Below are 25,185 nucleotides of genomic sequence, written 5' to 3'. Positions count from 1 at the left end.
ATATCCATTGCTTTCTGCTATAATAATTGCTGAAGCTTATGTTTATTCTATAAAGCGCTTACAGCACAGGGCAATCAACCCATAAAGTTGTGAGAGAAATAGGCATAAAATTTGTACTGTAAGCTTAATTACAGGGAAATTTTAAGTTTGGATTGTACGCATAATTATATGGAAAATTTTACACTTTTTCTCCCTTTACGTTGGTCTACTTACTTTGATTTGGAACTTTGAAATTTCATCCTTTTTTCCACTGAAAAGTATTGATAATTAAACAAGGAAATAATTATACTATGATAATTTAATTGAAATTCATCGTAATTTGGCACATGGCAAACAGCAGTGTGGTAATTGAAGTTGAAGAAGGAGGAAAATTCCCATTCAACTCTGAACACTTTCCAGGAACCTCGTTCCCTTTCGCTTTCTAGACGGGGGAGGCAACTTGGTAATGGTATCAAACCTTCATGTGTAATTACAAAAATTAAATTTATAAACAAATAAGAAATTATCAGTTTTAGTTGGTATAATTATTAACATGAATATTTGTTTACATACAACATAAAATGTCATTGTAAGTACTAAACCAGCTGCAATTGTGCCTAGTTTTCTGTTCGCCTTTCAGGGACCATTGGTTATCAAGAGTTGTCAGCTAAAATATACTAAATAAGTGATTGTTTGTTCGACACATATGAACAGTATGGCTCAAGTTCGTGAATTTAGTAAAGAACAAGGTGCTGTTATTGTGGAATTGTACACGTTAAAGTTTTCTACGTGACAGATCGCTAGAAAAGTGAACATACATCAATCTACAGTTGTTCGCACTATTCAACGTTTCAACGAAACTGTCAAATGTTAATCGTCGATGACCTGAAAGACCGCGAATAACGTCAAAGAATGAAGATCAGTTTATTGTGGTTACAAGCAAACGTCAACGAACACTAATTGGCCCAGAAATTCGAGAAAAACTTAATGCTACCCGAGAAACAGTCGTATCTGTTAAAACACTAAAACGCCGACTTCGAAAACACGGTTCATCAAGGGGATGCATTGCAACAACAACAACAAAAAACTTTTGAGTAAACAAAACAAATATAAACTATTGCAATGGGCTAAAGAATATAAGAATTGGTTAGTACAACAGTAGTATAAAGTACTCTTTAGTGACGAAAGGAAATTCGAAATTTTTGGAACTAAACGCAGAAAGTTTGTTCGTCGACTTCGTGGAGAACGCATGCTCGAAGAATGCATTAATCCAAGTGTCAAGTATGGTGGTGGGTCTGTCATGGTATGGGTTGTATCGCGGGTGAAAATGTTGGTGATTTAGTGAAAATTGAAAGAACAATGAAAAAAGATTATCATCGCATTATGGAGAGACAGTGGCAAAAGTCTTGTCGGTCAGGGATTTATTTTTCAACAAAACAATGATCCCAAACACACAATTCATTTGTGTAAGTCGTACTTAGGAAAGAAAGAAAGAAAGACGAAAAGAATTGATAAACATGCGATGGCCACCGGAAAGCTCAGACTTAAATCTGATAGAGTTATTGTGGGATGAGTTAGACAGAAACGTTCGAAAACGTCGACCAGTTAATAAAACACGGTTGTGGGTACATTTACAAACATGTTGGAATGGACTTAAAGCCCAAACATTACGGAAATTACTCGCGAGGATGCCTAGGTTGTGTGCTGCTGTATTGAGAACTATTGGTGGATATTTTGATAAATCCCAAATTTGAATGATTTCGTTTCACATTCTGACTCTTCTGTTTTGGTTTTGTGTTACCCTTTGTTGTTTTGTTTCGCAAATATAAAATTGTTCTATTTGTGTTCATAATTATGTGCATTCATTTCGTTTTCTACTGATATCGGTGGTGATGCAATACTTTTGGCCGGTAGTATATATATATATATATATATATATATATATATATATATATATATATATATATATATATATATATATATATATATTACTTACCTGTGGAGATGACTCATCAGGCTCTTCATCACTGCTATGTTCATCTAGGTTGCTTCTGTTTACACGTGTTTCTTCCTGATCCGATAAAAATTAAAGTTCATCGTAGTACCACAGGGCGTCGGGGCCAGATGATTTCCTGAACCCTCCAAACAACCAGGTTTTAATACATCATCGTAAGATTACCTCGCTCCAGTCATTTAAAAATAACAAAGTTTACATATAATTAATAATTTGGGATAAATTATTTACCGATCGAAAAATAGTATAGTATCTCTTCTGTGTAAGGAATGACCAAATGCACAGCTTGCTACCACACATGCTACAATCGATTGATCTAGTGCTCCTATGCGGATCATGCCCAAATTGGATGGAAAAGATTTAGATAATGGAACTATATGATTCCATACCTTTTATAATATTTTGTGTAATTCTTATTTAGATTTGTGTCAATATAAACTGCATAACAAATATATATTATAATTATATACATACGCATTTGTAACAGCAGCTTACACAATTTACTGTGATTTTATATTTGATAGTTTGAAGACAAACGCTTCAGCAAGGTACTATAAATACTGCTACAAAACTATGGCACTAAACTGATTTGTAAGTATACATTATCTTTTTATATGCTGTAAAGTGTTTTAAAAAACACATTTTTTATCAGATGGAAAATATGGTGAAAAATAACGTTTTTATTTGTTTTTTCAATTTGGATTTCATTCGATTTTTTTGCCACTTGGTGTAAAACAGGAAAGGAGATATAGCTGTTAATAAAATAATGATAATATTTTTCAGTCACGAATAGTAAATAAATATTTTTGTCAGGAAATTTTAAAGAAATTAAGTGAAATTTCTAGGAAAATCAGTCTTATGTAGATAGGTTCTGTGTACAAGGGCTTAGATTGAAATAGTTTTGCAGAAAGGTATAACGTTTGGTCCAGGGCAGTAGTTCTTGGTTAAACATAAAATAAACTACTTGATACATAATATTTATGGAGAAACAAGCTTTAAAAACAGTTTTTAGATTTTCGGGCGGAAACCAAAATTTTCCGCTTTTTCAGCCCTCAAAATCTCTAGCTGCAGCACATTTTTAATTTTTGTACATTGTAGCTGCCCCCCTCAAAAACGACGACCTCCCTAGATAAACCTGCTGGCTACATCCCTGTAGTACCATAACTTCTGCATGTAAACTTCATGAGCGGCAGAACCACTTAATTTCCTTTTTCTCACTTTGTTATGCTCTCTTCTGTAGTTGGAGCGCAACGTGTTTATCCTCCTTTTAACACCCATCAAGTGTGGCGTCAGGTTGAAACTCTCTCAGGTTTTCCAGTTCTTCATATGCAGAATCCTTTACGTCATTCCCCACACTATAGTCTTTTTTTTTTTTTTTAATTTTACCTTTCACAAACATGGTAGTTCTTTGTATACCTGAATAAATTCACGCACCGAATCCCTTGTCATGTAACGCATCTCTCTCTCTCTCTCTCTCTCTCTCTCTCTCTCTCACTGTTTTGATGCTCCAGGAATAACACAGATCACCCATCTTCAACGACTTTGGCATTACAGAGGAAAGATACACGTGATTTCTGCCGCTGCCGTGATTGGCGGACTTAAGTGTAACACGACCAACTTGCATGAACGAGCACATACACGATAAACATGCATGAAGAACGGCAAAACCATCATGCACGTTTTCAGAAGATCTTGAAAACTTTCAACATGCATGAACGAGGCCATACACGATCAACTTGCCTGTGGTTTTATCATTTTTCATGCAAGTTGAACGGTTTCTTCATGCATGTGTGTACGTGTAGTGATGTGAGGTGGAAAATTTTCCGCTATATTTTTCCGGAAAATTTTCCGTTCTAAAAAAAAAAAAAAAAAAAAATCAGTAATCAAGTAACAATTCCTCAGCAATCATAAAATTGGTTGATTCATGTACAGAAATGTAAAAAAGTGAAAGATCGTTTAATGAATCTGAAAATTTTCACGGCTCAGACAATTTTCAGTAGTATGTAGGAACAAATTAAACAATTTCTCATGAATCGAAATATTTTCTCTTATATGGAAAAATTGAAGAACTTTTTATGAGTCGGAAAATTTTCATCATTTTGAAGCAAAAAGTAAAACAACTTTTTGAGAGTCAGAAAGATTTATTGCTTTGTAGAAACAAGTGAAAGGAATTTTCATAGATCGGAAAATTTTCATCACGATGTAGAAACAAGTGGAAGAAACTTTTCATAAGACGGACAATTTTCGATATTATGTATAGTGATGTTATGTGGAAAATTTTCCACTATATTTAACTGCATATTCAGCTACAAAATTGAATTTCTGTAGAGGAAAGTTAGTCAGCAACAAATTATAATTTTCCAATTAGCTTTCGGGAACCGGAACATTTTCTAACATTTCAAGTTGGGAAGTAAACTTTTACACAGTGTTTCTCTCTCTCTCTCTTCATCTGCGAGCTCCTTCGTTGCTAAGCAGTTAGCATACGCGCCTTTGGCATGGAAGACCTGGCTTCGATTCCCAGCGGGAGCTTATGTAGTTTGGATTTCACGTTAATCAGTTGGTCCCGTCTTATATAGCCTCGCTGCTGAAAGGGACGTTAAACTCAAAATCAACTCAACTCTCCTCTCTCTCTCTCTCTCTCTATATATATATATATATATATATATATATATATATATATATATATATATATATATATGTGTGTGTATGCATGCAAAGTGCAGAAGTTCGTGGAGAACAAATATCCCATTCTATTATTTAAAATTTCAATTTATTGAAAGTCATGAATATTTTCCGATTCATAAAAACATACTCCACTTATTCCTACATCGTTGTTTAGCCGTAAAATTTATTGGTAATAAATATTGTCTTAAAAAGTTTCATGAAGTGAAAATCTAACGATTCTTCATTTCAAGAACGTTTCAAAAACTTCAATGCGTTCTTCCCTCAGAATCCATCTTTGATCTTACAATATTAGATTTCGTCAGTTTAATACGCATAAGACGGTTTTCTCATAGCTTTACTACTCTTATAGATTTACATTCTGCAACATTTATAACTAAGTAGATAGATAGATAGAGAGAGAGAGAAACACTATGTAAATTTTTACTTCCCAACTTGAAATATTAGAAAATTTTCTGGTTCCCGAAATCTAATTGGAAAATTATAATTTGTTGCTGTCTAATTTTCCTCTACAGGAATTGTATATCTCAATGTGCAGTTAAATAGAGTGGAAAATTTTCCACCTAACATCACTACACATAATATCCAAAACTGTCCAGATTATGAAAAGTGTTTTCACTTGTTTCTACATCGTGATGAAAATTTTCCGATTCATGAAAATTCCCTACATTTGTTCCTACAGAGCAATAAAACTTTCCGATTCACAAAAAGTTGTTTTACTCTTTGCTTCAAAATGGTGAAATTTTTCCGACATAAAAAGTTTTTCAATTTTTCCATACAAGACACAAAATATTTCGATTTATGAAAAATTGTTTCACTTGTTCCTACATAGTACTGAAAATTGTCTGAGCCATGAAAATTTTCAGATTCTTTAAACGATCTTTCACTTTTTAACATTTTAAATCAATTTTATGAATACTGAGAAACTGTTATTTGATCACTGATATTTGTTAAGAACGGAAAATTTTCCGGAAAAATACAGAAGAAAATTTTCTACCTCACATCACGGCTGAACAACGATATAGGAATACGTGGAGTATGTTTTTATGAATCGGAAAATTTTCCGTTTCAAAAACGGAAAATTTTCATCGCTGTACAGGAAAGACAATTCTTCGATTCATGAAAAATTGTTTCACTTTCTCCTACATAGTACTGAAAATTGTCTAAGCCATGAAAATTTTCAGATTCTTTAAACAATCTTTCAATTTTTAACATTTCTATACATGAATTTAATCAACTTATGAATACTGAGGAATTATTTGATCACTGATATTTCTTAAGAACGGAAAATTTTCCCGAAAAGTATAGAAGAAAATGTTCCACCTCACATCACGTCTATACAACGATGTAAGAATAAGTGGAGTATGTTTTTATGAATCGGAAAATGTCCATCACTGTGTACGTGTATGGGTCGCATTAGAACATTGAAAGTAACTGAACCGTATGCAACCAACAGGACGCCTAGGTACATTTGTGTTGCATACCACTAAGGGCAGTTCATCTATAATAATCCTGTATAGAAACACGTGCGAGCCATGTATACGAATCAACTGTATAATCACTCTAACGAACTCGTATTCCTAACGTTTCATCCTCGACCTGTAGTCGAAAATTGATGTGGTGTTCCATCAAGTAGTTCTAGGGACTTCTTGCCTCCCGAACGCACGGACAGACGGGACAAACATATAATGGAGTTTTGAATGGTGAACTAATCTGCTTAGAATGCAGTGCGCTGAAGAGAATGGTCTGCATCATTAAATTTAAGGAAAATACTACAATTGGAAAGTAGTTTTTTACATTTAATGTCAATATTTTTTCTTTGTTTGTCCTTCCTTTAAAAAAAATGTTGAAGTAAGACCAAAAAATTTACAGTGCCATGTTTTGTTCGATTCATTAGTGATTTTGGAAAACAGTGTTTGGTGGAGAGAAATAAATGTAATTTGCTATAGGGAGTTGTATTTAGTGTCTATTTACATAGATTTGGCCAGTGTTAGTTTCAAAAGGTAATACCTCATTTTGAACACACAGGAAAGATATGGAATGAAAACTATCGACCATTCAGGTACCGTCCCAGCTCTTGACAGGCGCAAAAAAAAAAAAGAAAAAAAAGGTTTGGATATTTGTGGAAGATTTCTTTTAAAAAATCGACCGAAATTTACAAGCAAAGAACAATTTTATTAATACCTGTATTGATTAGCTTTATTTTCACATAGATGTTTGGTTCTAGTAATATAGCAAGAAAGCTAATAGGAATGTTTTTGGAATCAGCGCAGCACAATGTTGAAGTAAGTTTAGCTGTAAGTTCGTCAACTTTCCTTAGGCATTCCATCCATTTTTGCATACTTTTTCTTTCTTTTTTGTAAATGTATGTGAGCTCTGTTAAGGTAAGAGAGCTGTCTTTTAAAAAGAAGGGTGAATTTTTTTCTCCAAAAGAAAGAAGTATTCGCTGGAAAAGAATTAGAGGCTTCTTTTTTATGATCACAGTCGTTCTTGGCTCTCCCCTCTCACGCACACACTCCTCAGAAAGAACGGCACTGCGAATCAAGAAAACCTGTGTAACACAACGCCATAACATAGTGTCCCTTTGTATAGGCCGCATTATTCTGCCGTTATTTTTACAATCGGGACCACTTACTGTAGCGTTTTAAGGTAATATTGCTCTGCTAGTTCGACCATAAATCTACGGCCCATAAAAATGTACCATTACGGGGACAAATGGGTACACTGAGCCCGTGGTGACCGAAGCCTTAATCCTGCCGTAATAACACCACTCTTATCGCATCGTCCATCATGATTGGACTATTCGGGACCGACTCGGATCATGAATTATGCAAGAGAAGAATTTACAGTTTATAAAACGAGGATCATAGGCTCTGGGTCTACAGTACGTTAGAATTGAGGTCCAGTGTCAGAGAACCCATGGTCTCTTCTCTCTCTCTTGTCTTTTTTTCTCACTCTCCCTCTCTCCCAACTGGAACTGGACTAAAGACATGTAAGGGGTGATCACCCTTGGAATTGATCCGTTGTGTAGAGCAGGAGTGGTTGGAAATGATCTGCGAAGAAATATACACTTTTTTCTTTTATTTTGTAGTATTTAAATGTCTTCGTCCTAACAAATGAAGCTAAGAAAGTAGCATTTTTCTTCTTTCTTTACGTGCTTGTTAAGTATTGTGTGTGCGTTTCACTCCCCAACTTCTCTCTTTGAAACACTCTTTGCCTCTTTCTGTCACACGCTGAGGGGAAAGAGGAAAGAGAAAGTAAACGAAAGGGCAAAGGAAGAATGAACGAGTATTCATTGTAAACATATTAAGAAGAAAATTCGATTAATGTGGTTATATATGCCTAAAGTTCATATATAGCTTCTTTATTTGGTGTGTATATCCTTTAGTTAAATCTATAGACATGTGTCAATAATAGAGGTTCTTTTTCTCATTTGTTGTAACTCTTAATCAGAGTGTAATGTTGGGTGGAACATGGAAGTAGTTAGTTAGTCCGTGACTGGAACCGCAAAACATTCAAAGTTCTGCTGTCTGTATGGTATCTTGATAATTTATAACTCATGATACTCAGGAAGTCAAGTACATTCAATAGAATAAATACATATATAAGGTGTATGTTAGTTTTTATTGTGTAATTAGTAGTTTCTTATTGGCGATTTATTCTGAAAGTCCGTTGATAAAAAAAAAAAAAAAAAAAAAGTGTGAGAGAGAGAGAGAGAGAGAGATTAAATAGGAAATTGACTAATCTGGAGGCTGCTCATTTATACATTTTTTTTCAATATCAATCTAATAATTAATTTTACTGTTATAGTAGAAACATTGTAATCTACTTTTTGATAGTTGCACATGTTATTATATATATATATATATATATATTGGTGCTATGTTTAGTAGTTGTTCTTCAGTTATTTTGAGTATACGTGTACGTCCTTTATATTATGAATGGTTCCTTAAATTGGAGTCTTAGAAGGAAAACTCATAAATGAAAAATAAAGCTTTCATAAAACCTTTATTAGCTTCCGGTGTGTGCATATGAGAAGTTGTAGTTTCACTCCAGGTGTGTGAATGTGTATATAGTATTTTATTACTCGGTAACTACTGACCGGATCTGAAGCAAATTTGATGGGCAGATAGCCCATGACCAAGGAAATAATAATTGCAATATTTTATGGCTGGACTTAGCTCACAGTTCGGTTCCACTCGCTTTAATGTAGTATTTTATTTATCGATAACTACTGGCCGGATCTGAACAAAATTCGGTGTGCCAGTAGCCTTTCGCCTAGAAACTAAAGATCTATATATTTTCTGTTTGGTGGTGGGAGTTGGCCAAGTACAAGCTCGCCTCGACAAGAGACTGTGTTACACAGTTTTGCATGCCGGGAGCTTCTGAATTAGGTTAGCATCGGCTTGTAATTAACCAAACAGATTGTTGACTTTTACTGACCTCTAACTATGCATACAATAGTAACCACATATTTCCTGAGTATAAAATACTTTACTTAATAATTCAAGTTTCAGTGATCATTATTTGAATTGCAGACTAATCATCCTTGCTGTACGTTTCATAGATTTTGCGTGCCATTTAGTTTTCTTTTCTTCTTCTTTCTTTTACGTTACTGAACTTCAAATACGTATGTCTTATGCGAGCGTATGTAACTTGTAAATATAAACGATGACCACCAATGATTCTTCTGTTTCGGCACAGTTACATGACAGTGATAGAGTGCCTACCTTTAGCATCTGAGTTTAATCTTTAGTTAGTCGGTATTGTAGTGATTATCCGGGTGTTGTCACAAAATCTGGTGATTCCAGTGCACTTATAGTTTTCAGAATGTCTAGATTATGTAAAGAGCTGATTGAATTGATTACTCCAATACGAAAGTTTTAGCGAAATGTACTAAAGTAACGGAAATGACACAGTTTAATGTACGAGTATTTAACTCATACACAGTCGATAGAACTTCAATTACCTTGCTAATTATGTCTTTTCTTTTAAGGCATTGCAAGGTTGACGTAGCTAATTAGCACGACATTAATGAATATTTGTGATGATTATTTCTCCTTGAAACATTTCCGCATTTAAAGTTTGTAATGAAAATTCAATGGATACCGTTAACACCTTTTACTATGAATGTTTTTTCTTTTAACTCGCATTGGTAAATTACAGATGGGCAATACGGACCATCTACTAAGATTACTGAAATTGATACAACAACATAATTGCCAACGCCATTTGTTACACAATGTATTGCAAGTAAAATAACCAATAGTTGAATTTTCTTTATCATTGTTATTTTTTTTTATTATTCGTGTGACTAATTTTTACTATTGACAACATTTAAAACGTGGTTTCTGTAGCTTATCCTTTCCAGATTTCCAAACAATGCTATGCATAAGTGTTGGAATAGAACGGCTGTGTCTGTCTGTCGACAGGTATTAGAGCAAAACCAGTAGGAGATATCGAGAAGCGGTTCTTTGAAATGGATTCAGTGTCCGAAGATTAGGTTCCATATCCTCAGTAAGCCTAATGTTGAAGCCGGAAATGGCTAATCATTTCCGGTTTCAAAGTTGATGGCTAGAAACTGTAAAATATAGCTACAAATATATCTATCTATCTATCTATCTATCTATCTATCTATCTATCTATCTATCTATATATATATATATATATATATATATATATATATATATATATATAGTGTTGTAAATAGAAAAAAACGTTCGTATTTTTTTCAGAAATGTACGTTTTTTTTTAGAAAAAAACATTGCCTCTCGTTTTTTTTCTAAATTTCGTTTTTTTTTTTTTCAAATAGTCATTTGTAATGCATCTTACGTCTATTTCAGTACTAAATATTTTTATGTAGGTATAATCACCATAAAATGCAACATAAATTAAACGCTAGATACTGATACGCTACAAATATTGTACAATTTACATGAATACCATACCTATTAACAATTCGGGTTTCAGCAGTTTTCATCAATATCAACTAAGAAATAAAAGTAGAAATGAAATTTTGTGTTTTCGTGAAAGCAGGCCTTTAATAAATACGAAAATAATGTCACGAACAGTATAAAATTCAAATAACTTGTCTAATGGTAAAAACTAATACTAATTTGCCATAGTATTTTTCTAAATAATTTGTCGACTAGATATATATGATATGCAGAGCCGGCTCTACCATACTTGCAACACGTGCATTTGCGTGGAGCGGCAAGTTTGGATGGTCCGGCAAAAATCTGTCATAAATATATTATTTAAATTAAATATTTCCTCTTGGAAACATACTTCATGATGATGGTAGTTACATTTACTAAGCTGACCTTCTATTTGAATACTACATTCATAAATTATGTTTAGGTTGCATTAGTTTAAGGCCACATGGACAATGCTAAAGCAAATGGTCGAATAAATCCGAGCACAAATTGCTTGATTGTTGCCAAATGCAAGAATTCAATTCTCGAACAGTAGTGACTATCTGTTCCATTTAGTAAGTTATCACAGTTTTGATATGACAACTAGTCTTGTTTCTGTCAGAAACAAGTTCCTTATCATTGAAGATGGAAACAACTTTTTTTTAAAAAAAATGTTAACAAATATAGAAGAGAAATCAAGAAATAAAGATAAAAGAGCTAGTTGCACTGGAATTGCAAACTGATACATTGAGATTGAAGCTCGATAGTGAATTCTATAAAAAGGATTACCATCTTTCCTCTGCAGGTGTGTTTGCTTTATCTTTCACTAACATAATACCGGTAGATTAATATTAAAAAAAAAAAAAAAAGACACAACGGGATTGCATTTTTAGTAAGTATTTAAGCCTTTCTGAGTGCAACTTCACTTACCCTCACCTTTGTTGTTCATGCTGGAGTAGCATAATTAAAATCATGACTTTTAAGATTTGTTCTTTCTGGAGAAAGAGGGAGGCGGCAAATTATGCTATTGCACGAGGCGACAAATTGACTAGGACCGTCCCTGATGATATGTATATAAAAGACATGAATATAGGATTACACAATTTGGAGTAATGCAGGGTGTTTCAAAATTAATATTAGGGTTTTGAAACTTTGTAGTATCTATTACAATTAACTTACAATTATAAATATTATATCAAATGAAAGAGAAACTCAAACAGTTTTGTACGCACGCATGTACATGCATTGTTTCTTCTGTCTGCCATTAGAAAGAGCAAGCAGCAAAGATGTAGACTAGAGAGCAGAATGTTTTTTGTGTTTTAATAAAAACTGAATATGTACAGTGCAACGGTCTGTGTGAAGAATATTAAGGAGACACTTGCAACTATGTCCTTATCGTTTGCAGTTGCTACAGGTCTAAAGCCTACAGACTACGGTTTACGTGCCAATTTCGCAAGTGAAATATTGCTGCATAACAATGAAGATTTTCTGGATCGAGTCGTCTTCAGTGATAAATCGACATTTCACCTAAGAGCTAATGTGCACTCATAATGTTTGTATCTGGCCGTCAGCAAATCCTCAGGAGATGGTACACTTGAAACGAGACTCCCCTAAATTGAATGTGTTTTGTACCATATGGCGGAAAGTTTATGGGCCTTTCTCGCCTATCGACTAGATGTGGGCCTTGTGACGAATGAATATCACATTGAACACTTGTAGCAAAGAGGTGCTCTTTTACTTGATGCATTGCTTTGAGGTGCTCTTTTACTTGATGCATTGCTTATAATTGTACGTAAAATGTAATAAGTACTACGAAGACTTAAAACCCCAAAATTCATTTTGAAACACCCTGCATTTCTCACCAACAGTGTTGGAACTCAGATGTAAAAAGGAGTGAAAATTTTCCTTATAAAGTTATTGTTTACAACAACGATATTATTATTAGTAGAGACTAACAACAATATTATTATTAGTCGAGACTATAACTACAACAACAACACGAGTTAGTAGTCAGAAAAATGTAATCTAATGTATACTCGATGGCCCAGGTGGCCAAAGTGGCACACACGGGTGCGTCATTTGTTTAATCCGCTCCTGTGTGGACATTAATTAAGATATGGGGATATTATTCTTGCAAAATACGGTTGCACTATAGTTTATCATATTAATTTTTTTTCTTCTGGTGTCGAATTTCCTTCTCAAATTTCACCCCAGTCAAAAATTCAAGAATTTTCTAATTTCGAATTTCCTTTACTTCTTTTTTCCCTGTAGCTTCCTTCAGGCCCGTAGCCAGCCCAATAATTTAGAGGGGGCCCGGTAGAAGTTAGGGAGGGCCCGACACAATAATATTATACTTCATCACCATATTATAGTTCATTTGCAAGCCTACCGTGAAATTTTATGGGGGCCAGCCAAAATTTAGGGGGGTGGCTGCCCACTCTTGCCCCCCCGTGGATACGGGCCAGGCTTCCTTCCTTGTAGAAATACCTCCTTAAGGCTTGCCAGGTAGATACCTCGGATGGATACCTAACTGTTGACATTAATTGGACGGGCCTGCGCGCAGTGTTGCCAATTAGGGAAATTAAAATTTTCCTAAGTTTGGGCAAAAAATTAGAAATTTTTGTTTATAAATCCGTACCTATACGTCCGAGTCAACTTACGCCAATCGAACATTTGTCCTTACTTAACAAACGCAAATACAGATTGTTAGAATGGGTTAATTAGGGAACCCACGAAAAATTCGTATTTAGGTTTTAACACTTATTTTTTCTAGTTTTTCCTTACTTTTCTGTTTACCGTAATATATTATTGTTAATTAGAAGTTTTGTTCCTTAAATATCGTCATAATACTTGTAGGATATATTAGTGGTGCACAAATGTTTAATTTAAGGTAGTTTGCATCTGTCTGGTCGCAGTGTTACCAGCTACAGAAAATTTTAATTCCAGATTTTAGGGAGAAATTTTGGAAAAATTATCTGTTTTGTCTCTATTATTTCCCTCTTGTTGGCTATATCGGACCAAACGTACCAGTATCTGGAAGTCTCGTCTTTGCTCTACGCAACGCACTATGGAAAGTTTCAATAGGATAATTAGAGGAAGTACAGTTTAGGTTTACAGTACACCTTGTTCTCTAATTGGGAAGATGACTGTGATTTTTTAAAGGTAGAGTGAGATATTTTTTATTGGCATGCTTACTTTATTAGATATCGTCACAATACTTGTAGGAGGGATATATTAGAGGGATACCAAAGCTTATTTTAAGATAGTTTGTGTGTGTCTGATAGTAAGTAGTGTTGCGAGCTACAGAAAATTTTAATTCCAGATTTTAGGGGCAAATTTTGAAAAAAAAAATCCCTTTTTTATTTCTATTATATCCTTCTTGTTGGCTACATTCGAACAAACGTACCAGTATCTAACAGCCCCATCCTTAGCCTACATAGCGCACCATAAAAAGTTTCACTAGAATAATTAGAGAAAGTACAGTTGAGGTTTATAATAAACCATGTTCTGTAAATGGTAAGAAACTGGTGAATTTCTGAGGTAGAATGATATTTTTTTTTTTTAATTTTCTTGCTTACTTTGTTAGATATCGCCATGATACTTGTAGGATATATTCTTGGAGTACTGAGGTTTATTTTTAGATAGTTTTCGTCTGTCTGATAGCAGTGTTTCCAGGAAAAACAATTAATTCCCGCTTTTAGGTGAAAAATTTGGAAAATTTTCCTTTTCCCCTCTATTATTACCTTCTTACTGGCTACATTAAAACAAACGTACCACTACCTAAAAGCTTCCTTTTTGCCCTACAGAACGCACCATAAAAAGTTTCAATAGGATAATTAGAGAAGCTGTAACCCCGGCATATTTGATTTTTGCTTGTGAGGGGTAAAAAGTGTCAAAATTTCATGTGATGACAGAATTTTTTCTTTCCCTCTTTGGATGCAAGCAAGCGACTTCAGGATTTCACTGTACCTTGTCAACACACCAAAGATTTTTTTAGGTGACTTGAACCCATATAGCAGCAGTGGTACTAGATACAAAAAATTTTGAAATTCGGTTAGGGAATTTTTCTGTAAATTTTCACCCCTACATTTCCCTCAATAATTTCCCACCCATTGGCAACACTGCAATGCAACTTATACCAAAAAATAACCACATCCATTTTCTAAAAAACAAGGGCTTAACCATATCAATCGAATGAATGGTTTTTGAGCAATAAGTCACTAACTTTAAATGTAGGGAAACGCCAAAAATGACCTGGGGCCGAAAGGAATAATCACACAATTTTGCTAGTATATATGTACAAAGAAACAAAAAATTTGTAAGTTACGAGGGCTTCGACTCAAGTTCTGTTGATTATTTCAATAATCTGCAACGTAAATCTATAAATAATAGTTGCCAGAAAAAAAAACAGAGATTTGAAAAAAAAACATGAAAAAGAACGGTTTTTTTATTGAAAAAAAAACTTCACAGAAAAAAAAACGTTTTTTTTACAACACTATATATATTGCACTATATATATTGCAATTAATTCAGTGTCTCAAGATGACATGACACCACCACGCACAACAGGCTATGGAAATCGGAAGTGGTTGAAATTTGCCAAAACTTCCTTTATAGTATAGCAAAAGCTGCAGCAGATATCGAGAGGCGCTTTTATGCAATCGATTCAGCATTTCAAGAGAACATTGTCACAAGCCGCAACAGTATTAAAACCAGAAGTACTTGGAATTAGCTAGTACTTCCGATTTCAATATTGATTTTCATAGAGCAAACACGGTAAAAACATATCGACAATAGTTTTCTTGCAGTCGATTCAAAGTACTAAGAATATGTTCTATCTTCTCCGTTAACCGTCTGTTCTAAGTATTAGTACAAGAGGCGGCGGTGGTTCAGTGGTAGAGCGTTCACTTCTGGTGCATGGGGCCCTTGGTTCCATCCCAGCTCGCGCCAAGGGCACTTTGTGCTGGATGAACAGTGGGCGTGGGTTTTCTCGGGGTTCTTGCGTTTCCTCCCACTTTCTTCATTCCACCATTTCGTTCAGTTCTCATTACCATCTCCTTTTGCCTAGCTGGCATAACCGCGGGACCTAAAACTTAGAGATTTCATTTCTAAGTATTACTACTATTGACGTTCTGGAGTGGCAGAAATTAACCCTTTCCCGTCTCAACGTTGATTTGTATAGAACAGAAACGGTTATATAGATAGACAAGTTGATTTTGCAATCAATTTAGCGTCTTAAGAGAATATATATAATCAGCACCCAAAATACTCTACGGAAACCGGAATTGGTTGAATTTTCTAGTACTCCCGGTTTCAATATTGATTTCCATAGAGCGAAAACGGTAAGAAATATCGACAAGCTGTTTTTTTTCTTAAATAGATTCAGTGCCCGTATAATATGTCCCATCTTCTTCGTTAACTCTCTATTCAAAAAACCGGAAGTTATATAAAAATCTTTTCCGGTTTTAATGTTCATTCCCATTAAACAGAGGTGGTAGTAAATAGCGACAAGCTGTTTTTAGCAATCGATTCAGCGTCCCAAAGAGAACATACCATCACCAACCACAAAGGTATTCTAAAGCCTGAAGTGGTTGAAGTTGACTAGTACTCTTGGTTTCAATAAAAATTTTCATAGAGTAAAAACGGTAAGAGATGGAGAGGAATGGATTTTTAATGTTTTTTACATGTCATCTCCGGGAACTCTACTCGTCAAACCCCCTTGAGCTCTTCCATCATTTTCTTAGGAAATTGATGCTTCACGACTTCATTTTCTCAGGAAAATCGTTACTACTATTGACCTAGATATTGAAAGACTATACAAATAATCGAGGGAAATTAACTTCTCATACTCATATTTAGTTAAACCAATATCATCAATTGTTTAATAATGAAGTGTTAAGTGCTGATATTACAAAGATATTTTGAGATAGTCGGAAAATTCTTGAAGTTACAATTAGAACTTACTAAATAGTAGTGTTCGAAGATGAAATAAGCTAGAAGTATTTTTTTTTTACATTCAGACGAGCAAATATGTGGTTTGAATCTTTTGTAAGATATCAGGTGCATGTCTCACATATGCTACGCACTGGAAACGAATGTTAAACCAACAAACCAAACGAAAAAAAAAAAAGTCTCTCATTACCTTAAAACTTCTAAAGTACAAATTTGTAACTGAATGAAGGCTCTTCTTCTTCTTCTTCTTCTTCTTCTTATTATTATTATTATTATTATTATTATTATTATTATTATTATTATTATTATTATTATTATTATTATTATTATTATTATTATTATTATTATTATTATTGCCTCTGCGACTCTACCTTTAAAGCTAGAAGTAAAACAATTCTGTTGACATTTAAACAGTTGTCACAATAGAAGCGGATGGGATGGATGTTAATTTTGTTACTCTACAAGTATAGTAAATATGTGTAGCGATTTTCATTGTGTGTAACTGGTATATAATTAGTATTATTATTAATTTCGAGACGGCTTTATTCTAGTTCTGTAACTATACATGTATATTTGATCTCATTTGTGTAGTAAGTCTCATTAGAGAATTAACATTTTTTTTCTAATTTTAATTTCCAACTAATGAGGAAGTGATTGAGATTAGATTAGTGAATTGTGAAGACATTCTAATTGAGTTTGCAGATAATGACATAATTAAATTCAGTTGTGCATTTGTTCAGGAGAGTTATCGAACAAAATGATCGGACACTTAAGTAATTTTTCTAGATTGTCAGATTGTGTATCCTTAGTGTTGTACTGCATTGTTATTAGACTTTTTTTTTGTTTCCAGAAATATAATTTTTGTTCAGACCCAACCTATTTAGAATGTTAAGAATAGGTAAATTTTATCAATAATATCGAATTTGGTTTTTTAAACTTGTATACTTTTTTCAAATAGTTAGGACGACTTTTTTTTATTAGTCGTCTGATCGAAGTGTGTTCTTCGTCAATTGTGAATTAAACTAATTATATCGCCCTCGTCAGAACAGATTTATTAGTGCTCGTCTTTATCAGAAAAGAATCATTCATACAAATGATTCGAACTATGAAGTGAGTCAAAATATGTAAGATTGGACAGACTGTGAAAATAAGAAACATAGCCTGTTACATGGTCAAGCAAGTGCGTGGCTTATCAAAAATCAGACTTCACCTCCTACACAACCAGTTCCTCGTACTGTAGTCATGTTCAATGCATGGAAGGTCAGCCAGAGTTATTGGGTGTAAGAGCTTGTTTTTAACCTTTCACTCGAGCTCCCTTGAGACTATACAGTCGGCGTACACACATTCGTCGCGGGGGGAGCTCATGTGGTTCGAGTCTTATGCTAAACTGTAAGTCCAGCTGTCATATGCACATCATCATCATAATAATATAGGCCACATTGCCACGTTAATGAATCTTGTAGCTGTCATAAAAAAAACTTGCAACCCGATCTTTCTATTTACTATTTAGATGTTAAAACTTCTTGAAAGCAAGAAAGGTGTCCCCACACATGCAGCACTGCACCTTAGTGGACAAACAGTGCACCTCCGCATTAAAACGTGTATTTTGACGCACTTCCCCTCCCTGTTCAAAGAAATCCGTTTCGGAAGCGGCGAAACTGATTTTTCCTTTGTTAGTGAGAGGGCGAAAGCAGGTAGCAAGCAAGACGTCCTAGAAAGTTGCAGATTGTTCAATTCCTAGCAAAATGGAAAAAATGTTGTGTGTCCCTTTCAAGACTATGTTTACATGGTAAAATATGGTAGGGTTTCAAGATTTTTTAATGACAGCTACAAGATTCATTTAACGTGGCCATGTGGTCATAGCCTCGGTGCTGAAGGGACGTTAAATTTCAAACATACCAACCAACCCATTTTTTCCTCAGTATATCATATAAATTACAAGTCCCATTTAGCAAAAGCCTGACATATTGACAAAATGTTGTATTTTTAGTCACTTCATATTTTCTTTATGTTGAAGAGATTGGATCTACTGTAAGATTATTATTTTTGTGACATTTTTGTTTGTAATATTTTTTTTAAAGTAAGGCATTCTGAGAGCTCAAGTCAACTTTGACTAAAAAGTGTACTTTCTTTGAATGGGAATTACTGTTTATGAAAATTAATAATTCCGAAATAAATCTCAAGTCGTGCGTTTTAGTAGAGTTTGAACAAACCACGGAATGTTGTTATGATGTATTTAAATGAGTGAGTGAATGTAGTGTAACGTCTCTTTTCAGCACTGGAACTATGTGAGATGAGACCTACTGATCCGGATTACTATTCAGGTTTGTTTCTAGTTCAAGTACCTCACTGGGGATAAAATTCGGGGCCACAAACACACACACACACACAAAAAAAAAAAAAAACACGTAAATGTGTTGAGGAATAAATAGCGTAAAATGTATGTTCACTATTTGTTTCACATATGTTCGGAAAATTTCGCACACACACACACACACACACAAAAAAGCAATAAGTTCCAAATCAATATATGATATTAATGTTAGTTTAAGGAATCGCTGATCACCAACAGGTTGCAACTCGTATATATTTTCTAGAGAGGAACAATATTCACAATCATTCAATCAAATTCTCGGCGAATTTTCAAACTTTGTCCAAAGAGAAGTTCAGTCAGCAATTGGAGTATAATCCACGAAAATTTTTTATACATTGTTTTTAACATTGTTGAGGAATTTGTTAATTTTGGAAGCATGCTTGTGAAGATTAAAATTAAGTTCTGTGTACGATGAATAAAGCAAAATATTCAAAAAGTGCACGGGTGAATCAATTTTTCTTTGAAGAAAATTTGAATATTCATCTGTTGAAGTCAATAATTTTGAATATTATCATTGCTACGAAATACATTGGAAAGATAGTGGATTTGTGCTGCCATCTATTGCCGTATTCGTGTATTTATACTCACCTTTAAAAGTCGCAAACAATTCTTTTTGTTTATCTGATGCAGAGTAACGTATAAGTCTTTTGTGCGTTGTGGAATGGTTAATAATTACAATTTTACTTATTATGCAATTTTAGAATAGTTATCATGCGGACGTTTGGTTTTGGTGGTGTCTAGTTTGCTGTCCGGTAGTTTTGATGTTGATTTTCATCGCGAAACAGTTTGAGAACTACTTAATATGTAGTAAATTTCTTCGTTAGTAATATGTAGTAAAATCTGGAAATAATAAACGGTGGATTCTGATATGCTGACCATACATTAACCATCGAGAAGCCAGGATCACGAATGGTCAACCCTTCGTTATCAGTGAAGCAATGGAATTGAGTTTAAGTTTAAAGTGTGACGATAATAAACATGTGGGGCACTTGAATTTAGTAGCCCTAGAGCTTACAATATACTATGATAATATCCTTACAATATACAGTATATAAACATGCAATCTTTGGTGTGATCATTCGTTTGTTATAGAAATAAAATAACTTTTCTATACTGTGAACATATAATGTTGAGTTGTAGCGATCATATTATATACCAATTTTCGACTTATTATCCGTGAGATGGTAACGATGATTTGAAATGTTCATTCATTTGAAGTGTCCTATTCGAGTTACTCTTCTCTTGTTTCTTGTGCCAAAGTAGCGAAGCGAAACAACTTTCATATGCACAAGAGAGATCTTGTCACACATCTATCTCGTGTGAGGTGAAGTGCGAAGATTCTGTCAAGGGATTAAGTTCAGAAGATGACTTTTCTCTTAAGTGAAAATATTGGTGTGGTGTGAGTACTAACGACGTTGAGTGCCTCTCAGTTTCGATGTTAAAAGCAACAAATTATTTCATCCGTAAATCCCTCTTCCATTGCAACACACATTGTGTAAGTTATAGAGTAACGTTTTAATGTTTATTACAGTATGAGTTTTGGCTAATATTAGGTTCTCTTTGTCTCTCTTGCTCATATATATACACGTAATATTTTTCATTTTTAGTAAGTATTTTAGACCTTAATATGACCCAGTTGAAATCCAGCTTAAATATTATAAATGCTATTTAATTAACTTATTACTTTTTTTCTGAACTATTGGATATACAGTCACTAATCTTAGTGTGCTTCTTGTCTAAAACACAAATGTCTAAAACACATGGATTTTGGAGGCTCTATCAGGAAGTGGTGAAAAATGGAACGAATTTAATATGATGGCCGGAGAAATATAGTGTGTTTAAGGGAGTCATAGACGCGCATACACTTGCATAACCAACGTGCATGAAAGATTTGTTTCGTCATGCATGTTGGAAGAATTGTTTGCCCACACACGTACCAACTTGCTGTCCAACTTGCATTCATTGTTAATGACCTTGGCATTATGGAGGAAAGTCACGTGGTTTCTTCCTCTGTCATGATTGGCAGACCTAAATATAAAACAACCAACTTGTATGAACGTGCACGTACACGGTAAACATGAATGAAGAACGGTAAGACCATCACACATGTTCTACAGAAGACTTTGAAAACTTTCAACGTGCATTAACGAGACCATGCGTAGTTTTATAACTTTTCATGCATGTTGGAAGGCTTCTTCATGCATGTATCTGCGTGTATGGGCCCCTATATAGACCGCTGGATTGGGAACGATTTTCTGATTCTAGAACTTCAGTGACCCCTCTACTTTTTGCTAAACAATGTTTACGAGCCAGAACACTGGTACTGGCTTTTATAAAAGGCGTCCCGGGAAAACGGCGGAATTCAACATAGATCAATGTTTGTTATTATTTACCTATTTACCCAAAACAACATTTTGTTGAGTTCACCCTTACTAACTGGAACATTTCGTGTGTTTCCATTACTCTTATGTTACCGGGCGAATAAATGATTGTTCTGGTAGTTTATGCTAGTGAAGGTGCATGGATTTTTGATTAGTAAGGAAAACAAAACCTAGTGGACAAATATCAGTGGAGCATTTCCAGTATCATCATCCGGACTCAGTGGTTATAGTCTACATATTACGCTTTTTTTGCTCGAAACTGATCAATAGCATAAACGGTGAAGTAAGGTGAGCAAAAACTGATTAATTAAATATACTTCATTATTTTTAACATTAGACTTTAAAAGGTACGAAGTGTGTAGCATACGGGATTTTTGCTTCAGAGGATACAAATATTAGCTGTTTTCAGTGGCTGTAATTCACTTGCAGAAGTTCAATATTTCGGTCGTTAAGGTAGGGAGGAATGTATTTTTGAATTGATGAATGGAAGCACAAGACGTGGATCGTGTCTCGTTTTGATACACAATAAACGAATATCACACTAGGTTGCATTATGTTTTAATGTTCCTTCCCGAATAGATTTTCCTCGACATAATCAAACGTAACTTCCTGCCAGAACTTGAACTTCATTGTAATTGATCAGTTAAGTTCGTTCAAAGTTGATTTACCAATGAATATTTGAAGGCTTTTAATGGCTGTGGTATGCCCTGTAAATCAGCCATGTGGAACAGCTGGGGCCGGCCGCGGCCCACTGAATCCTTTCATCCGGCTCGCATGACCCGTTATTGAAAATAATACATAATAATCTCTTACATAATATCTTAAAACTGAATTATTATTATTTTTTTTATTCTGGATAACTGAATTCTATCTTGAAAATATCTTCCACGTTGAAGCATCCAGTGTATCACCAAACGTTGAGAGACTAGTTCAGAACATAAAAGGTCAACTTTCGCATTAAATGATTTTCTGCTTTTCTGTAATAAATAAATATGTTGCTTCCCGTTATAACAGTTTTTATGTCCCTGTGAATGTTAATATACAGTACAACGAAGAAGTTTTTGCATTGAATGTGGCTATTCAATACTTGTAAAAATGTTACCTCTCGACGCAAGCAAGTTCTCTGTGATAAGCCTACCCTTTATTCCAACAGGCACGCGCTTGCTCTAAAGGGCACGTAGATTTTATCCTGAAATTTAGGCAACCATCAAAACAACAACGTGAAGTGGGTTGCGAATGTAGCCGGTGTAAGAAAATTTTATTTGAAGTGTTTTCCATGTGTAAAAGTGCTACTTGTTCGCATATACTAGTCACTGTTTTATGATTCTTCGTAATGCGTGAGAACTAATCCTTTGACACATCTCTAACAGTACTTCCACACAGAAGTCTAAAAGCAGAAAACATATTGAACCTATTACGACTTTTTTGTAAATTAGCAATTTCAGTTATCTACAAATTTTTTAACCAATTTTTTGAAATGTGATCTCGTTTTGGTGTCCACTTCAGAACCTAAAACATTGCAGTGCGATTATTTTTGCATTATGATTTCATGGAAGTGTTTCTGCAAGTAAACCAGCTTTGTTGCATAGTTTGTAGTAGTTTCTAATTCGATTGATTGATTGATTTTAAGTTTGTCTTTTCTCAGTGGGAACTGAGCCAGCGGGAATCGAAACCAAAAAAGTGGTAGCCACTGGACTAGCAAGGGGAACTCGGATCGAGTTCGATGCCCTAAGGAATGCAGTTGTAATGTTCCCTTACCTGGTTTCTCTTTTAGGAAAGATTCATTATAGAACATCTGCATTGAATAATAAATCAGTACTGAGTAAAATATATGGCTGCTGTACTAACTTTCTCGGTTAATTAAATAAATTACGGCGTCCAGTAAAAAGTATCTCAGACTTTTTCTAAAGAAATGGGCTATACTATAGTATAGGATTGTTAATGAATCACAGTAGATCCGTTTGCGAGAAAATACGAAAATGATTCACCTAACTAAGGTACTCCTTTACTTATGCATTGTTTGTGTGTGAGAGAAAAATGAATTACGTCATTCTGTAGGTCTCTTAATAAAACAATTTTCAGGTCCTAAGCCAACAAAGGACTATGACCGGCCATGCAGGTTTTACTTGGATGATCCATGGTCAGCACATTGGTCCCGACTGTCTATAATTATGACGTCCTAGACCAAAGTTGCATTTCTTGTGTATCTCCCCGATTGCCTCAGAATACTTGGTCAACCCCGAAAGGTCTGTGTTAATCAACTTGCAGCAAATCAATGAATTCTTATTGTGGGTTTATGGAAAATCCAAAACTTCTGAAGAATCTCATAAAAAGGGTTTAAAGTTTGACTTCGTTAACGACGTGGCCTTTACGCCTCTTCAGAGAAAAAACTGACAAACAGACCGATGGTACAAATCATTTATAGGCATTGTGAAACGGTAAATTAGTTGAAATCCTTGCAATATTATTTATTTATTTATTATTCATGATTATACAACTACTGTAACTGTTTCTTCACTCAAAGTAAAACAAGCCTTTTTTTGTCATACGCTGCTTAGTTGAAGATAATAAATAAAAGTTTCCGTTACTGTCCTGATATCGTTATCATAGTTTTAAGACTTGTTTGCTCCCTTCAACAACCTTTTAATATACCATGATTTGCTTAATGGATCGGATAGGTTAAAGCTGTGATTTGTGAATGCCTCATTAGTTTTTGCGCTATTATACAGCGATTTCAAGTGGTAGTTGTTTGATCTGTTCAGATAGAATTCATGTATAAGCCATTTGACTATTGTTCGGCAAACACAGTCGTATATTTTATGTTGTTCCCTTGAGGTTAAAATGTACGAATGACAATGTCCAATAGCTGTCCTTAGCAGCTGGTGAAAATCGTTTGACGCGAGTTTTGAAGGGACAGGATTAGTTGTCCTTTGTTCGGTACTGACCGTGTCAAATGAGAGGAACTGTGTGTCAGGGGCAACGGTGTCACGTTTTCATCTGAAATGTGCAATCATTTTTGTTCTTCAGTTTTGTTACTTGAGTTAAAAGTGCGTCTGCGATTAAGAACAATATGGAAGCAATATTTAGTTGTTTTTTTTTTTTTCTAATTTTGTTTGTACGGATTACAGCCATGTAATATAATTTTCCAAGAACGAAATACACAGTGAAAAAAAAAATCAAATTACAATTAAATGTGTAACTTGAAACTCAGATCAGCCTCTCCTTAACTATGTATTTTCCTACAAGCTTCTGGACACCGTCTGTGGGGACAATTTGTAATGAAATCATTAATATTCAACAATAACAACAGTGACAAAAGTAAATGGCCTATATTTAAAAGCATAATTCTGACATTCGTCTAGTGAGAAAAGGAAAATTCTGGAAATCCTCAATCAAAATGACCGTCATCGTGTTTTGAAGGCTGGCTTATCGTTACGAATTAAGTCGAAATGTTAATCTTCTATGGCTACACATGCACTTACATCCGTGATTGTCTCTTTCAAAATAAAATAACTATACCACTAATAAGATATCACGGTGGTGTAGATGGAAAGGCTTCTACCGACCAAGAGAAGGAGCTGGGTTCTAAGCCTAGTGTTCCCCATCTTACCCTCGTTCCAAAGTTGCACTTGGGTTTATCCCCCGCGTCAGTAAAATGGGTACGTGGTGAAACGTGGCTGGTCGTAGAAAGTAACCGTAACGTTGAATTTGCTATATCGTCAGTGAGATACCCTCAGTCTGACCCGAATGTATCCTTTCAAGAGAGTGATTCAAGAGTTACTAAGTCACAAACATAGTCACTTTAATATATACAGTGGCGAAGCGTGATCCCGCAAGTAGGGTAGGCCCAATAAACTAATTACACAAATAACATTTAATGTATTAACT

The 25,185-nt window shown here is 34.6% G+C and overlaps 1 protein-coding gene across 4 annotated transcripts in view; it reads left to right on the top strand.

The window, feature by feature from the left end:
- LOC145688045 (E3 ubiquitin-protein ligase Rnf220-like) overlaps positions 1-25,185 on the top strand; it is a 403,656-nt gene that overhangs the window by 94,445 nt on the left and 284,026 nt on the right. For 2 of the 4 annotated variants that reach the window (XM_081761746.1, XM_081761745.1), the window contains exon 4: positions 18,819-18,866. The exons of the other annotated variants lie outside the window; for them this stretch is intronic. In XM_081761746.1, coding sequence (XP_081617872.1) covers positions 18,819-18,866 — 48 coding nt within the window. The remainder of the gene's footprint in view (positions 1-18,818; positions 18,867-25,185) is intronic. 4 annotated transcript variants of the gene reach the window in all.

Source organism: Thermobia domestica, chromosome 6 (genome assembly GCF_964235325.1).
Source record: "Thermobia domestica chromosome 6, izTheDome1.hap1.1, whole genome shotgun sequence".
Taxonomy (NCBI): Eukaryota; Metazoa; Arthropoda; class Insecta; order Zygentoma; family Lepismatidae; genus Thermobia; species Thermobia domestica.
This window is presented reverse-complemented; position numbering and strand designations above follow the sequence as displayed.